General features: G+C 32.7%; 2 protein-coding genes across 2 annotated transcripts; one reads left to right on the forward strand and one right to left on the reverse strand.

The window, feature by feature from the left end:
• Positions 1-2989: 2989 nt before the first annotated feature.
• LOC134697425 (heat shock 70 kDa protein 12A-like) lies at positions 2990-7468 on the reverse strand. Its single transcript, XM_063559703.1, has 4 exons — positions 6909-7468; positions 6161-6382; positions 5343-5517; positions 2990-4768 (listed from the first exon to the last, which is right to left on the reverse strand). Exons 1-4 carry the CDS (start codon positions 7305-7307, stop codon positions 3717-3719), a joined length of 1848 nt encoding a protein of 615 aa, XP_063415773.1. The 5' UTR covers positions 7308-7468; the 3' UTR covers positions 2990-3716.
• Positions 7469-7473: 5 nt separating this feature from the next.
• On the forward strand, positions 7474-13878 carry LOC134697426 (uncharacterized). The gene is made up of 6 exons (XM_063559704.1): positions 7474-7754; positions 8212-8783; positions 9286-9487; positions 10258-10338; positions 11662-11781; positions 12786-13878. The coding sequence occupies exons 2-6, from the start codon at positions 8221-8223 to the stop codon at positions 13077-13079; spliced, it is 1260 nt and encodes a 419-aa protein (XP_063415774.1). The 5' UTR covers positions 7474-7754; positions 8212-8220; the 3' UTR covers positions 13080-13878.
• Positions 13879-19293: the final 5415 nt, after the last annotated feature.

Consider the following 19293-nt stretch of genomic DNA (forward strand, 5'->3'; position numbering starts at 1 on the left):
GGATACTATCTTATGATCATAAACAAGCTTCTGTCCAAGTTTTGTACAAACCCAGGATAGTTTAAGAAAGTTATTAAAATTCTAAAAACTATAACCACAGAGTGAATGTTATGTTTCCTCGCAGAAAAAACTAAGTCCATTTATAAGTTAATTACGGAAAAAAATGGAATTTTATTTTTACAAAATTTACTTCTGCATACTATCTTATGATCATAAACAAGCTTCTGTCCAAGTTTGGTAGAAATCCAGTATAGTTTAAGAAAGTTATTAAAATTTAAAAAACTTCAACCACAGAGTGAATATTTGTGGACGCCGCCGACAACGACGGGATGTAGGATCGCTTAGTCTCTCTTTTTCGACTAAAGTCGAAGGCACGACAAAAATGGTGCTAATGATAAAATCACAGCTACAAGACGGGTATGATACAGTTAAATCTCTTGCACTGTTTATAAAAAGAAACAATTGATTCCAATTCCAAACAAACTTTTTTCATTTTGAGGCCATGGCAATATACCCAATTATGATCTTTGAACAGAAATTCATTAAATATAAAATGCATTTTATTTAAAACCATTTTAGGCACTGTACATGGGCTATCACAACACAAGAAACACACAACCTTTGATAGCACAACTCAGTATGAAAACTAACTAATTGTAACATTAATGAAAGATATATTAACAATGGAATTTAAGTATTATTAATAAAATCAAAATTAAGCTTGTGCAAAAAATTTGTGCACCCTACACAATACTAAATGCCCTCATGTACATGTAGAATATTAACAGTAAAATAAAAATATTTATTATTATAATGTTAATCTTGTCATATTGTGTGTTCATTTACAATAACATCTGATTAAGTACACTAAACCTTTGTAATTTGGTTTGTGAGAATAAAGATATAGACCTATATACAATACATGTATTAATATTTTGTAAGTGTTACATTATCTTTGCTTAGAATTAAATTTTAATAAAAATGAGTAAAAGGAGCCATGGGGTATGGAGTTGCACTAATAAAACAGCACTGCAATTCAAAACATGAAAAAAATCAAAATTCTGAACATTTTCTAGAGGATTTTTCATCTGTGATAAATTCAAATTCAAATATTTTATTGGACAAAGCACATATGATACAATGCGTATTCCAAGATATAAACACATTAAACATGACAATTTATGCAAATACAACATAAAGAAAACATTTGAAGTACCAATTATATATATAATATCACAGTATTACATAGTATTATACTTATGGTAGACCAACTGACATTAGATTATTATTACGAGCTTCAAAAGCTTGACTTAAATAACTACATATTTGTCTGGTGTTAACTAGATTTACTGGATTAAGTAAATAGATCGTTGATTGAATATCATCATCATTATTAAGGTTTTTGAAAATATCAAACTTCTCTCGAAGGTCTTTATATAGAGGACAATGTAAAAGAAAACGAACTTCATCTTCCACTTTATCTTTACAAAGTTTGCAGTATCTTTCACTTGCTAAAATTTTTGGTTTGCTATACCTCCCAGTTTCAATTGCAAGTGAATGTGCACTTATTCTAATTTTTGTAAGCAGTGACCTATCATATTTTTTAATATCAAATCTTAAGTAAGCTTTCAAGTCAAATGATGAGCACATTTTACTATAAAATCTTAGTTTACCTGTGTTATTAGATTTAATATTCTCAAGTTGACCCAAAATCTTGCATTTATAAAAGTTTTTCAGTGAGTCCTCAAACATATTATGTGATATTTGAAGTGAATCAAAGTTGATTAACTTTTTTAATTTATGTAAGGACTGTACCCAGCAAGCGCTCTTTAGTGTATACAATTTTTTATCTTCAATGAATGCAGATTTTAATAGATCAAATTTTAGGGTTGTTTCCAACTTCAATGTCAGTTAATCTAGCATAGTATTTAAACATTAGTTTATATGATATAAAACACACTGGATATAGCTCAAGTTCTGTACGTAAAGCTAAATTGGAAGCCTTACCATGAACACCAAGAACATTTTTCATAATCATATTCTGAACCTTTTCAAATGGTAGTTTATCAGCAGTGTCAAGATTTATATTAAAATCTGAGATCCAAATTTCAGATCCATAAGTCATAATTGGTGAAATTAATGAGTTGAAAAGTCTTACCCATTTTTCCACTGCAATACAATTAGAATATGGTAATTTTGATTTCAAGGCGAAATATGCCTTACGTGCTTTATCAGCAAGATTTTCAGCTGCTATATTAAGTTTACCTCTATTGTTGAAGACTATACCTAAGTATTTATATTCCGTAGCAGATTCTAATGGTTGGGGACCAAAATAAAAATAATGTTTATCTAATAAAGATCTATTTTTACTATTTGATAAAATCATAGTTTGTGTTTTCTTGGTGTTCACATTTAGGCCCCAATCAATACAAAAGGATTGTAAGGCATCCACACAGTGTTGCAAGCCATTAGGTGTTTCTGAAATTAAGATTAAATCATCTGCATAAAGAAGATGACTAAAGTTATTCTGATTTAAATTAACTGGATCAGACAAAACAGGGTTGAAATAGGAATCTATGTCATCGACAAAAATATTAAAAAGGGTGGGGCTAAGACTGTCCCCCTGTTTCACCCCTAAATTAGCATGGAATGATTCACTAATAAATCCATCTGTTTTACAACAATATAATGTATTACTATACATATGTTTTAACAAGTCATAAAATTTCCCACCTATTCCCTTTTTGAGCAATTTATGTAGTAATGCCTTTCTTACAACACTGTCGAATGCCTTTTTAAAGTCTACAAAACAAATGTAAAGATTTTTCTTACACTTATTTAGATATTTATTAATTAAAGTTTTCATTATGAATATATGGTCACTTGTTCTATATCCTTCACGAAAGCCACCCTGATTGGCACTCAACAAGTCTTTAGACTCTATGAACACAGTTAATCTGTTTTGCAGTAATGAAGTAAATAATTTACCTAAAAAAATCATCGGTTTTCTAACAAACATGTTGTCTAAAAATGTTCAGCAATTTTCTATTTTCATAATCTTAAAATAAATTGGAAAGGTACAAATAATAAAAAACATGATTAAAAAATCTTACCATGGGAGATAACTCAATCGTCTTTTGACAAATTTGCAGATTTATAGAATACAAACTAGTTTATCTTAATGAATAGAATTGTTTGTTTTTTCTTCGAAGAACTGCATTCTTGAAGGAAACAGTCACAAGCTGACAAATATTAAGAAATTTCAATAAACCACCAGGTACCCGTAGTAAGACATCACTTATATTAGAATGTATCACAATTAAAAAAGTTCATTTGTAAGCTTATTGGAGCAAGGGCTTTGTCATGAAGGTGCAGATAAAAAGAATATTATTCTGTTTTTTTTTATCAAGATGATGGACACAAAATAGCACCTCTTATCAAATACATTGGACAATTATAAATTGTCTTTACAGATATCATCAGAAGTCCATTACGGGACTTCTGATATTATATAACACTTGAGTTTCTACATGGTAATTTATGGATGTTCAATAACAACGTTATCAACTTATAACTATATTGACTTGTGTAACCAATTCCATATGGAGCTATAAATGATGTAATTTACTTCTGAATACAATCGATCCAGGTTTGACATTTGAATGTCTGCTCTGTGTGTCCCATGATGCTAAATAACTTGGTTCTTATATCTCTCATTAGACCGAGAGAAAATCTATGTAGGTTTCTCTTTGTGTCTGACTGGTATGATCAGATCCAATCACCTTTATTTCTGTCCCACCAAATATTACTTCAAGGTCAACTGCTCGGTCTTTGTCACCCGTCATGTCTGGCATTTCCACAATCAATGACCCACACTTTTCAACATTTTCCTCGTCTACGTATTTTAAATTACGTTTCGAAGATTTAAAGAATTCAAATATGATTCCCTTTTGATTTGTTATTATCGGTGTGTACGTTTCCCGCCAAACTTCATTATGCCCTATTACTTCTCCCGCTTCAACCCATGGCTGCAATATTTTTTTACACAGAACCATTCCATCTGAAACACATTTCAAGTCTTCTCTATGAACGCCTTCTTCAAACGGTAGATAAGAACCAACTCCATATGTAAATCTACATATTCTTTGACAGATGGCACTAGGATCACATCCAAAGGTCACGGCGCCTTTCACAACAGCCAAACTTGCTTCCTCTGGAATTAAAATTGTGACGCGAGACTCAAAGGCCTCTTTTATTGAATGTTGAAGTTTCACTGATTCTGCAAATCCACCAACAATGAAAATATAACTTATGTCTTTTAGTCTGTTTTTTTGAAGCAGTGTATTTATGTGCTCGTTTATTTGAGAAAGTGTATCTGCAAACAGGGAATGGACAATTTCAGAAGACAGGACGAGTTTCCCGGACGAAAACCTCACTTTCTGTTTTGAAGTTTCCGAATAGTTTTTGATGATTTCCTGTACTCCTTTGCCTTCATGTTTGTAATTGCAGAAATTATAGGGTAAAGAAACTCGAACGGAATCGCATTCTCCTCGCTTTTTTATTTCGAAGTCTTGAAGTAACTCTACAAAGTCCTTTGGAAAATCGTGTTTGAACGCTTTCATATAACCTTCACCAAATATTCTCTCCGTCAGGTTTAAGAACTGTCTATCAATTACGGTGCCACCCCAAGCGCCTCCGGTGGCACGGAACAGTTCACGAATTCTTCCATCTTTACGAATTTTGTGAGCCACTATATCGATTGTTCCACCTGAAAATTGTAAAAGAAGATATATATTTGATTTTCGCTAATATTTCATGTTAGTGCAATAGTCTCAGACTTGATTAATGTTTTAACTCTGATACCAAATATGAATTTAATAGCCTCTATGTAGGTAAGACATATATGTGTTTATCCTGGAGCGTGTCTTATAAGATAAATCCAGAAAGAGCTTTAGACACGATTTATAATGTAGATATGCATTCGCTAATTTCTATATTTTGGAGTCCTTATTATGCCAATCTGATTTTTTCAGATTCTATTTGTGAGTAAATGTTTATGTCTTCTATTTTCTTCTCGTGGATTTAAAGTTTCCCTTTTCCCTTCTTAATCGTTTAAGATCTTCATCTTTTCTATTTTCACAAGGTATGCAAAGTCCAGAAAATGATTAATAGAAACATTTTTTTCTCTATAGAAACCACTTGTCTATAATTATTTCAGACTTATTTTACTTGAGAAATCATTTGAAAATGAAAATACAGCGATTATTTATTAAAACGGAGCAAAAATATTGTGGAAGAAACATAAAATGAAATTTGATATAAACAAACAAAAAATACTGTACCTCCTGCGTCAACAACCAGATACTTTGTCCCTGGTTCAAATGTTGGTTTGGCTAGTAACTCTTCTGAGTTACCCATAAAGGTTTCTGCTGGGAGTAGTTTACAATGCAAAGAAGCAGCTTCTGGTTCTAATGCGATCAGCAGTTGGTTGCTGTGTGTAGTTTCAATCAAACCACCCTACAGAAATGAAATTAAGAATTAGTTTAAGTAGAAATAATTAGCCCTTAAAAAAGTGAAATTCAGTGTTTCAGAATAAGTAAAAAAAAAGGTTTTATGAAACATCTGATCCTCAGGCTTATTAAAAACCAAGAGAACGATTCTTGTTGAAATTCAATTTCTTAAAAGAAAATGTAGCGTTTATATCAATGAAACAGGGCGGAAAGTTCTATATAAACAAAACGAGAGAAACAAATCAATACACGGTACAAAGCTTTAGTCGTCCCAAATCTTGTGTTCTTTACCGTTTGCAAGCCCTAAATCACACTGAGTCCAGGTACAAGTTTCAGACGTATGCTTTTCTAGATATTTACAGCTAAGTTCCCAATATATATATGGAAAGTAAGACTTTGGTTAGCCCGCTTAATTTGTTTGTTTATTGTACAATTGTAATTTGGAAAACGCCCTATCAAACTTGAATATTATATACAGGTTAAAATATGCCTTATGTATATTGTTTGAAGATGTCAATGTTAATAGCTACACTTGAATTAACTTTTATTCAAACAAAGCAAGCAATCCAGCCAGTTTTACTCTATAAGAACTAGGAAATTGGCTGTAAACGATAAAGTAACATTTGTCTCTGACTCTGTTAATTAGTTACCTTATGTGCTGCCTCTCTCATAAACTGTTTGGCATTTTCATCCCATATTGCAGGAACAGTGAGCACCCATCTGATGGATTTTTCATCTGGTTCATATCCCATAGTTCCTGCCAGGTGTCTCAATAAGTGACGTTTCATGAACCAGAGAGATTTTGCAAATACATCTACTGCAAACTTTGTCTTTCCACTTGCGTCTTCAATTAAAATTTCGGTATTTAGAACCTGCGAAGAGAAGAAAGGTCAACAAATGAGAACAGTTTGCTAATTGTAAAATGTTGAATTTATGATAGAAATTACCATTTAGACATTGAAATACAATAAACATTCATTAAACTTAGTATCTTTAAGTATATTTCATTTATTTTGCAATTACTCTAAATATCAACACTACAATGTTAAATCTTAATTTGCGGAAACAAATTCTTGTTCTTCCCTCGCTGGGATTCAAACTCATGCTATTGGGTTATCTTGACAACACTGCATGCAAGTGCTCTCGGCAACCTAGACTAAACTCAAAAAATCAGTTTTCGGTGGCCTAGTGTTACCTTTCCTAGAGTAGTAACATACTACATATTATATAAGGCATGAAGATGGAACTGATTGCAGATTAGCTAATTTGTCTGTCATAAAGGATCGAAAAATGCAGTCAAAAAAATGTCCTTTTTTTGTTTGTTTTGCTATATCATCTTTAATGCGTGACACAATAATTATTTGCAGATTTTATCATTTTTCAAACTAATGAACTTACCTTGTTTTCATAAAGTTTCATTTTGAATTTGTCAAAGTAATAGTGGTTCCCAGCGTCCTCCTCACTAAGATCGTTGTACTTCAGGACGGCTTCAAATCCAAATGCTTCAAATTCTCCATCAGGTTTCAATAGCAGACAGGTTGGAGTTTTGTGCAAAAGAAATCCCTGTGTTTGTCCCCAGTTTCTGTTTGTGTATATTTTCTCCTTATTAGGTAAAAATGTATAGGCATATCCACTAAATGTAGTGCCAAAGTCAATCGCTGACACAATTTTGTATGCATCAGCTGCCATTTCCAGTGTTGATGATACTGCCTCATCTTGCAACAGTTGAGGACTTGTCGGCTTATTTTCAGAATTCGGTGAATCGTCTGTAGTATCAACAGCTTCGGAATCGGCCATGATGTTGTTAACGTGTTGTCTTTGTTCTGGGAAATTCCGCTGTATAGGGACGCTATGGATATTTATTGATTTGTTTTGTACAAATAAATGAATATTGGCAGCAATTTGATACACAGTCAGTCGATAGCTTTATATATCAGTAAATTATGAATTTGTCCTATTTATTTTACCGATACAAAAAGAAATAACACAAAAGCAGCCAGACTTATTGAGCGGTTTTCAAATATTAAATTTTTTGAAATATTGAATATTGGAAATTTATTTCTGTACAATCAATAATGAATGAGCCGCATTATGTTAATTGTGAAAACGATGAAGAGAAAATGACTCACGGCTCCTTCGTTTTTGATGGTTATTGATCCATGTTCTGTGATTTTTCAATATTCCATATTATTCCTTGGACTTTAGATGACATTTTTGTATTTTATGCAAAGTAAACAATAGAAGGTAAGGCATGAGAATCAATTCTAGAAATTTATGTTTTATACGGCGCCAATACTAACGAGTTTCACAATGGAGCTTTTAAAAATTACATTATTATTTCTATTATTTAGTTAAAACACCGGATAAAGTTAATCAATATATGGCTAAAATAGAACTATAGACAGATGGCAGTTAGGTATAGCTACACACGTGTTTTGTCAACAAATGATGGGCGGACAGCTTTTATACATGTTCGTCTTCAAAAACCTTGTATTTTTTGCCAACTATAGTATTTTTATACACACCTGATTACAATAAGAACATATAACAAATGTAATTGATTTCAGACCAAATGATGTCAATAGCTGATGACCGTAGGTCATTTTACATTCAGTTCTTTTAATTTATAGGAACAAGACATAAATTCAGGTCAACATATGCATACTATTATAATATCGTTATTTTGTGCAAATTTATTTAGATATAAACAATGGCAGCCACAGCAAAGAAACAAGATTTGTTGGTTGAAGCTAAATCATTCTGTGATGGCTTATCGAACGTATTCCTGATGAAAAGACGAGATCCTCAAACTAGGAATTTACTGGACACCGCAAAACGACTGATTGAATCGCTTTCTGCAGAAAATCAGAAGCCGACGGTAGGATCACATGGAGCACCAACCAGGTCAACTGGAGGTATGGGTCAGCTCTGGGTAAAACTAGACGAACTAAAGCGAGAAAACGAGGAGCTAAGAAAACATAGAGGTAGTAGCCATGAAGATAGAAGTCCATCAACTAAAACTCAACATGGACCTGGGGCAGAGTTAAACAAAATTCGCCTTGAAAACGAGAGCTTAAAAACAAAATTAGCAAAACACGAAAAGACAATAAAGGAATTAGAAACAGTAAACGCAAATCTACAAGAACAAAACAAAAGTTCTAAAGTGGCTTTGGAAACTACACAAAGATCCATGGAAACGGTCCTGAAAGAATACAGACTTATGGAAGATAGTGTCAAGTGTATGAAATCTGAAAACGACACACTTAAACAAAGGTAACTACAGATTAACTTAATTATAATGATAAATTGATAATCTATTTAAAAAGAGAGAAGATTCATAAGACGATCGAAAATAGGAAGTCTTATCATCTTAACAACACCTTTGCTTAAAATGAAAACGACAAAAAGAGAACAGTAGCCGAATACAATACACAGAAATCTGAAGATTGTACAACAACAAAAATTATGATAGGAAAGGTAATCTGTGTTTTTAACAAGACTACCGTTAGTTTTCTCGTTTAAATTGTTTTACATTGTCGTTTCGGGGCCTTTTATAGCTGATTATGCGGTATGGGCTTTGTTCTTTGTTGAAGGCCGTATACGATGACCTATAGATGTTAATTTCTGTGTCATTTTGGTCTTTTGTGAAGAGTTGTCTTATTGGCAATCATACCACATCTTCTTTTCATACATACGTTAATTGATTTATATATCTATGAAATATCACAATGGTTTGGGTTTATCTTAAACGTTTATTTGTACATGTACTTTTTAGGGTTACAAGGTCAGTAAAACCTTTACCTCGTCTGGATAATAGACAAGTTGAGAACCTGTCAGAAAAATGTCGACCTAGTAACGTAGCTGTTGCTTACAATTCTCTTGAGAGTCAGCAGTGGATTGAGGCCAAGGAATCTTTAGAAGACAACACAGAGTATGAAGAAGAAATAATCTTAAGAATTCTCTGCTCAATATTAGTGGTAAGTAGAACTGTTGTGTTTATTGAAAATAGAATAAACAGTTGGTTGACAGAATCTTGAGAAGACAACATACAATATGTTGAGGAAGCCATCTAAAGAATTCTCTGCTCAATATTAGTGGTAAGTAGAACTGTTGTGTTTAGCGAAAATAGAATAAACAGTAGGTTGACAGAATCTTGAGAAGACAACATACAATATGTTGAGGAAGCCATCTAAAGAATTCTCTGCTCAATATTAGTGGTAAGTAGAACTGTTGTGTTTAGCGAAAATAGAATAAACAGTAGGTTGACAGAATCTTGAGAAGACAACATACAATATGTTGAGGAAGCCATCTAAAGAATTCTCTGCTCATTATTAATGGTAAGTACTACTGACTGTTGTCGATAGTTGAAGGGTAGTAAAAAACGACTCTTGCGAGGACAGCACAACGAAGGATGAAGCATAAAAAAACGCTGTTTTACTAATCATTGGTATAACTGTTGTGTACAGGTGCATAAAGTGAACAGAAATTTGAACCATATATAAAATCTCAAGAAGTTCCCATATTGAAAAGAAAGTTAAATTGCAAGATATCCGAAAAACATTGAAATATTTTATTTATTTATACTGATGACATATATATTTCTAACAAGGACAAAAACCATAACCTGAACTTTTGTTCTTCTTTCCCCATTTCGTAACATTTTCCGCCGCCTAATGCCAAGTAATCGGCTATAAATATGTGTTACTGATAGTCTCAAATGATAAGATTTCTACGTCTTTATTTTCAGAAAACCTACGAATGTTGTACAGATGTGAAGGAAGCTTCCAAATCAACTATTGCTGAAATCATCAACCAACCAACCATTGTGGTAAGTGTAATAAGACCATCCAATGACCAAGAGTTACCACCTAAAATAAGTAATGTTTACAACGTCATTGGTTGGCTTTACTTTTCCAAATTGGAGTTTCCGACCGACGAGTCAGAGGTCCACTCTAACATTACTTTGACCCTTGCTTATATGCATGTACGTACTTCTGTCATTTTAATATCAACCTGGTTGATAACTAGTAATAACTAAAGTGTTCTTTCCGACACTAGTCGGTGATTATCCTGTAGCATATTTAGTTTTCGGACGACATGTATGCGGAACTAGATTGAAAGCGTCCAGTATTGAAATACATAAAAGTCGGTCCTTTCTTAAAACCAATTGCTTAATTGTGCCATAAATGGAAGCTTTGTCTGCGTTTGCACAGGCCGTTAATTAAGTATTCGATTGTTCAATCATGATCGTTGTTAATAACGAATTATTAGATAGTTTGAGCTTCACTTAGCCTCTTTTAAGTATCCAAAGTATATATTGGTCATGACACATTGGAAGAGTACAATGGTTTTTACACGATTCAAGGTAAAATAGAGCAAACCTGGGCTTTGCTCATTTTTAAAGGCCGTACGGTCACGTAAAGTTGTCAAAGTCTCTGTCATTTCTTCTCCTGTGAAGTTATGTGATTGGCAATCAATCCACATCATTCTTTTTGTATATATGAGTTCATTTATTGAATGACATAACGATCGTTACAAAGGCAAACAATATATAATAGCAAAAGAGTAAAAGGTTTCTACTTTAAATCTATAGCAATAATAACAGACAAAAATTAAGGGAAAGCTTTCAACATTTCAGGAATGCCACTGTCGTTTAGATTTACACGATAATAAAACTATAGGTTTAACTAAAATTGTTGCATTCATTGACAATAGAAGAAGTAAGTATCCGAGACGATTCCATGTTCTTTCTAAAGAGGGCGTGAATCCACCAAACTGTTGAAATACCATGTAAACTGCCGAGCGCAGCGAAGCCATAACATTTTGTAACGTAAGATATTATGCAAACACAAATGTTTGCCATCGTTTTTTTTCTTTCCATCTGTGTACAAATTAGCCACAGTTTAACCCAAGTCATTGCTTGTTAATATGAAAATTGCGTAATAGATGAAACAATGCTTGCTGTTTAATGTGATCCAAGGCTCTGCGTTAAATGTCGTACTTTTACCTATAAAAGTTTACTTTTTTCAAACTGTGATTTCATGGATAGTTATCTCATTGGCACTCATACCACATCTTCTTTTATCTATCTATAAATTGTACGAATTATTAAATTCACTTTTTTTTAATTATTACTTCTTTTTGTCTTAAGGTTTCAAATTTACAAGCGGCCTCTAATGGAAAGAACAAACTACCAGAAGAACTAACCGATGCAGTAGGCCAGTTGTACAGAAAACATTATCACAATATTGACACAGACGTAATTAGTCAGGTAAGTTACCACCAAGCATGATTGTATGTATAAATTATGAACAGCCAACTGCTGGGTGGAAATAGAACATTGGCCTCGAGTGTAGTCGTCAACCATTATAGCACAAGGTTTAAATACTACCGTAAACATAGGAAATTACAAACTGAAACTAAGATACCATGCTTATAATTTTGTACGCCCACCGCGCTTTCGTCTACTTAAGACGAATTTAAAACCGAAAATGTTTTTTCCTTGTTTCATCTCCAATGTCGACATTCTTTTCTTTTTAATAGTTGAACATGTTCAGTTCGAGTTTTGACGTTTGAACGGTTTTTCACTAGTCAGTTTTTGGGCCCTTTATAGCTTGCTTTTCGGTGTGAGCAGAGGCTCCGTATAATGGTTTACTTTTATGAATTGTGACTTGGATGGAGAGTTGTCTCATTAGCACTCAAAGCACATCTCCTCATATCTATTAACCCATCACTAGTCAAGGGGTTCACATAAATACGGATTTAATTAGGTAGAATTGTTCACTTGCAAGAGAATAATTAGTTAGCGATGTTTCATTGCTTATTTTGAGAAAACTGAGCCAAAGTGGCTACTCATGAATAGCGAATTGTTATATCCATATTTCACTTTCATTAATGATTGAACAAAATTTCAGATTCAAGTGCCTGTGATAATAAGACATACACTGGATATTCCTAACGTAGAATGTTCATATTACAGAATATTATTGTCATGGTGAATGTTATTTTTTAGAAAATCATTTTCAATTACACTCAAATTATTGCGTCATAGCAATACTGTAAGTTAATTGTTTGGCAACCTTTGTTGTGTTTTGTAGATTGATAATTGTCTCATTGACAAAAACCCAATACATCTCTTCAATCCATAACTATGTTAAACATAAGTTGTAATCAGTCTAACAATCGGTAAAATAAATAAGTCATACCAATTTTGATGTCATGATCAGTAGAACTATCATAAAAATATGCAATTCTAACTTATAATTTTATTTTCAGAATGCTTTGTCAAGAGTTATGAAGGAATACAGTGATATTGATGATTCGTGTCTTAACAACAAACTTGTTGTCGCATACGCCAAGGAAAGTGCCAATTTAGCATGGCAGATGGTCATTCAGCAACCACCGATGTGTCTTTCCGTGCAAGATACAAAGTTTAATGACGATTACCATAAACTTTGGTGGTCATGTGATCAAGCACGTGCGTCCGAAATTGAATTTTTCGTCTGGCCCGCCTTGTATGACTATAAAAATGGAAATTTGTTAATCAAAGGTTGTGTTTTTACAAACTGAACAGAAACAAATCAAAATCTTCCAACATTAAACTTTCATCAGTGTTATATGTGGTCAAATAGAAGACACGTACGTGTTAATCTGTGTGGACTCACGGTGAGTTATTCTTGACCATAATATGAAACACGTTCTAACATGATCAAAGCTTTTACAGCTATTTGAAATTTGAAGCACATCCAACGTTCATTATTGAATAAATACCAGAGAACTCTTTTTCTCAGAAAACACTCGGTCAAACATCCAAACATACTATCCACATTGATCTGTGTCCACACTTGTTGAATGTAAAGAAAATGTTACAAAGTAAACGAAATTCAACCGTACGATTATAGATCTAATGACATATATACCTGCTATATATACTATAAATCCCAAGAGCGCAAAGAAGGTTTCTACGTGTATATAAATTTAACAATGTTACGTTTACTTTCGTATAAAAAGCTTTGTCCGTTTCTATATTAAATGTTTTCTGACAATCAACATACGTAATTGCTGCCTCTAATATTTTTCATATTTGCTTACTATGTCCAAATTTGTATAATGTTTTGAATTTGAATAATGTCAAACTAGCCAACATTTCGTATTTAGTCATTTATAAATATGCTTGTCAACAAATGTGTTTGTAGTCCTTTTTATACCCCCTTTATGCCGGAACTGTAGAACTGAGTAGTAGAACAATTATAACATTGTAATATGTAGAAACACGCCATATATCTATGAATAAAAGCAATAACATATTTTCCGACAGAAAAGAAAAAAAGAATGTGTATGTTATATCTGGTAGGTTATATTTTACATACTGACGAAACGAGAACGGAGAAAATGCACAAAGATGAAGATGGTCTTTTTATTGGTGTATGTAGTAGAAACAGCTACGGTTCCTGTTTCTAGGCTAGCTGTTGATTGCTGTCTGTTGTAGAAACAGCTACGGTTCCTGTTTCTAGCTGTTGATTAAAATCGATACATCACATACCATTGGATACACATCTGCATATAAACTTTGCGTGTACGATTTTGCAATGTTCCTATATTTTATTAAATCTAACTTGCTGTCAACATTTCCTGAGCACATTGTTGAGTTTTGTGGACTAATATTTGTCTTTTTGTCGTTGTTCTTCTGGCCTGTCTTACTTCGACTAATGCTTTATTATTGCCTTTGTTCTTATTTTTGAAGGCCTTTTCTTATGTCTAAGTAGTTATTAAGTTTGTGTTTAGCTCAGATATTTTCCGTGATGATACATGTCGGTAGATAAATAGGGACATGTAAAAGCAATTGGTCGTGAAATGTTCGTCTTGTTACCTTTATCTCATTTTAAATAGTCAGAGTACTTGAGTTAAAAGGAAATATTCTTATGGTCAGCAGTTTTTTCTTAAAAAGTATATAAAACTGATGCTTTGTGCTAATTTTCATGCTTGAATCATCATTTGCACAATTCCCTTGATTTTGCTTGCTAATATCTTCCACGAGTACACCTTACAGTCCTTCCATAAACCGAATATACTAGACCTATTGCTTATAGTATCTGATTATGGACTTGACCACCAAAACTTAACCTTATTGACTGATCCATGAAATGAGGTCAAGGACAATGGACATGTGACAGACAACAACTTCGTAACATAAGGAATCTGTATTCAAAGTATGAAACATCCATGCCTTCCACTTCTAAAATGTAAAGATTTTAAGAAGTTTGCTTACGCCGCCGCCTCTAGATCACTACCCCTTTATCGAGCTACAAAAGTTGCAGGCTCGACGAAAAAGCTAAAATGAGAAAAAAAATATCATACAAGGGAAATAACTCCTAGTAAGAGTCGGTTTACAGTTATGGCCACATAGACTTATGTGTATGTCTTTATGTACTGGATATATTTGGAATCTAATATTTATCTAACAAGAGTGCAAACGCTGAAATGTCTCGCCTTCATCACTAAAAATTGATATTTTGTTGATAGTTCTAAATATAAAGCTTTACTGTAACTATCACATAAATGTAATGTGATCCAAGAAAATGAGGCCCAGGTCATATAAACAAAAGAAAAAATACATGTACACCTTACAATCATTCAATACACTAAATATAATTGACCTATTTCTTATAGTTTCTAAGAAACAGATTTTACCAAGAACAAGAGTGCATACGCTGAAATGTCTCGCCTTCTTTACTAATCATTGATATTATGTTGATAGTTCTAAATATAAAGCTGTATTACGAATGGCACATACACTTAACCAAGAAAACTAAACAATGAACCATGCAAATGAGGTCAATGTCAGATGAACCATGCCAGGCGGGCATGTACAGCTGACAAATCCAACATACAACAAATATAATTGACCTATTGCTTATAGTTTAAGAAAAACAGACCAAAACACAACCAGATGCTCCGCAGGGCGTAGCTTTATACGACCGCAGAGGTTGAACCCTGAACGGTTGGGGCAAGTATGGACACAACATTCAAGCTGGATTCAGCTCTAAATTTGGATTGTGATTAAATAGTTGACACAGCATAGGTTTCTGACACAGAATGAATGTGTTCTAATGAACTTATTTTTTTTGTTTTCTCTTAGAGCAATTCATTATGCTGTTGAATATTAATCCTCTCCAAAAAATGTTTGAAGAAATTTTCTTTTTATTTATGAAATTTCAAATGAGAAAAATTGAACCCAATTTTTTAATCACATCCCCCTTTCCCTTATTCCAAAACTAATCTCAATTAAAATATTCTAATGGAGTTTGCAACAATAACTACTCATTTAAATACATCATTAAATATTAAGATGTAAAAAAAACTGCTTGTTATCACTGAATGGTAAAGATTATTTAAATATATCAGTTGGTGGTAAAAAGTGAATATACATTGTATATTGATATAGGAAGATGTGGTGTGAGTGCCAATGAGACAACTCTCCATCCAAATAACAATTTAAAAATTAAACCATTATAGGTTAAAGTACGGCCTTCAACACGGAGCCTTGGCTCACACCGAACAACAAGCTATAAAGGGCCCCAAAATTACTAGTGTAAAACCATTCAAACGGGAAAACCAACGGTCTAATCTTTATAAACAAAACGAGAAACGAGAAACACGTATATATTACATAAACAAACGACAACTACTGTACATCAGATTCCTGACTTAGGACAGGTGCAAACATTTGCAGCGGGATTAAACGTTTTAATGGGCCCAAACCTTCTCCCTTTTTCTGAAACAATAGTATAACATCACAACATATAAAAACATACGATAAAATATCAATTAGCAGACTTAACTCAATCAAAAAACGTATGATTACACAAAGAACGAATAAATTTGATCTGCGATATTTGAATACAAATGCACAGTTAATTAAATATTAGAGACAAACCGTCATGACCAAAAGGCTATCAAATAAATTCAAACACACTGAGAAATATTTAACCAATCAATGTTCACTTTAGAAAAAAACGTTTTTTTATAATCTTGAAGTTTATACAAATGTTGTAAGAATAAGTGAAAAATTGAAGATATTACAAATAATCAAAGCTGGTATACAGCCAAGATCCATATAAATAAAAAATGACAAAAAAGCATTATAAACAGTATCAACAGGTCGAATTAACAAGAAAATACGATTTGAGAGTACTCGCAGTTACTGACAGCTAGTTAAAAGCCAAAACCAATTAATAGTAAAAAATCATGCATCAGAGACTAAAATCGACTAAAACACATCACAGGGATTTAGTATTTTAACGTCATTAATAGTCAAAGAAGACATGACTTGTGCAATGCCAAAAATAAATGTATCGACAGGTAGTAGTATAGTGAAGAGCGACTTCTATAGAAATAAAAGTTAACGTGGCTGTGTCCCCTATACATCTCGCCTCAAAAGATAATGAAATTTAGTTATGTTTTAATTTGCTAATGACAAAATCAATATTAGTGCCAATGTGAACTATATTCAGAGATCTAATTACAATATTGGTACGATAACCCTTACTTATAAGTTTGTTCAAAGGTTCGATGAGTTTACAAGGATCACATAGTGATTTCCTCGCTTTAAGTACAATATTACCATAAAATTTAGGATGAGAAATACCATTTTTAATAAGCTTTCTACAGGTATAGCCAAATTTACTAATCAAATCTTTGTATCTATGAAAGAATTTAGTAAAAGTTTTAAGTAATTTATGGTATCGAAATCCCTGACACAACAATTTACCAGTGATGCATTGATTACGTTCGTTAAAATCTATGACATCAGAACACACACGGGCAAACCGAACGAGTTGCGATATATAAACACCGTATGATGGAGCCAAAGGCACATCGCCGTCTAAAAAAAGAAAATTAACAATAGGAAATGAAAAATCGTCTCTTTTGTCGTAAATTTTAGTGTGAAGTTTCCCGTTTGAAATTGAAATGTCTAAATCTAGAAAAGGACAACTGCTGCTGTTTATGTTAGATTTAGTTAAAGTAAGTTCGTTTGGGTAAATTTCTGAAGTATATTTAGAGAACTCTGGATTATTCAACGAAAAAATATCATCCAGATAACGGTAGGTATTTTTGAATGTATCAACCAAATGTAACAATGATGGGTCTTGAGTCTTTATTGTATATAACAAAGATTTAAGTTGATTCTGGACAAAGAAAGATAACTCCAATTAAAAAAAAATTCTTGCAATAAGATATTTCTTGCTTACTATTCTGGACAAAGAAAGATAAATCTAATTTAAAAAAAAATTTGCTATTTCACAATATTGTGAAATTAGATATTTCTTGCCATTGCACAATACTGTGCAATTGAAAAGACTTGCTATTGCACAATACTTAATATAATAATTTTAGATCCGGATTTGGACCAACTTGAAAACTGTGCCCATAATAAAAAATCTAAGTACATGTTTAGATTCAGCATATCAAAGAGGCCCAAGAATTTAATTTTTGTTAAAATCAAACTTAGTTTAATTTTGAACCCTTTGGACCTTAATGTAGGCCAATTTGAAAATGGGACCAAAAATGAAGAATCTACATACACAGTTAGATTTGGCATATCAAAGAACCCCATTTATTCAATTTTTGATGAAATCAAATAAAGTTTAATTTTGGACCCAGATTTGGACCAACTTGAAAACTGGGCCAATAATCAAGAATCTAAGTACATTTTTAGATTCAACATATCAAAGAACCCAACCGATTCATTTTTTGTCAAAATCAAACTAAGTTTAATTTTGGACCCTTTGGACCTTAATGTAGACCAATTTGAAAACATGACCAAAAGTTAAAAATCTACATACACAGTTAGATTTGGCATATCAAAGAACCCTAATTATTCAATTTTGATGAAATCAATCAAAGTATAATTTTGGACCCTTTGGGCCCCTAATTCCTAAACTGTTGGGACCAAAACTCCCAAAATCAATACCAACCTTCCTTTTATGGTCATAAACCTTGTGTTTAAATTTCATAGATTTCTATTTTCTTATAATAACGTTATGGTGCGAAAACCAAGAAAAATGCTTATTTGGGTCCCTTTTTGGCCCCTTATTCCTAAACTGTTGGGACCTAAACTCCAAAAATCAATACCAATCTTCCTTTTGTGGTCATAAACATTGTGTTTAAATTTCATTGATTTCTATTTACTTAAACTAAAGTTATTGTGCAAAAACCAAGAATAATGCTTATTTTGGCCCTTTATTGGCCCCTTATTCCTAAACTGTTGAAACCAAAACTCCCAAAATCAATCCCAACCTTTCTTTTGTGGTCATAAACCTTGTGTCAAAATTTCATAGATTTCTATTAACTTAAACTAAAGTTATAGTGCGAAAACCAAGAAAATGCTTATTTGGGCCCTTTTTGGCCCCTAATTCCTAAAATGTTGGGACCAAAACTCCCAAAATCAATACCAACCTTCCTTTTATGGTCATAAACCTTGTATTAAAATTTCATAGATTTCTATTCACTTTTACTAAAGTTAGAGTGCGAAAACTAAAAGTATTCGGACGACGACGACGACGACGCAGACGACGTCGCCAACGTGATAGCAATATACGACGAAATTTTTTTCAAAATTTGCGGTCGTATAAAAACTTAACACTGACCACTAACCCATGAAAATGAGGTCAAAGTAAGATGACACCTGCCAGCTAGACATAATACACCTTACAATCATTCTATACACCCACTATAGTAGACCTAACGCATACAGTATTAGAAAAACGGAAAAAAACACACA

This window comes from Mytilus trossulus, chromosome 14 (assembly GCF_036588685.1).
Source record: "Mytilus trossulus isolate FHL-02 chromosome 14, PNRI_Mtr1.1.1.hap1, whole genome shotgun sequence".
Lineage (NCBI taxonomy): Eukaryota > Metazoa > Mollusca > Bivalvia > Mytilida > Mytilidae > Mytilus > Mytilus trossulus.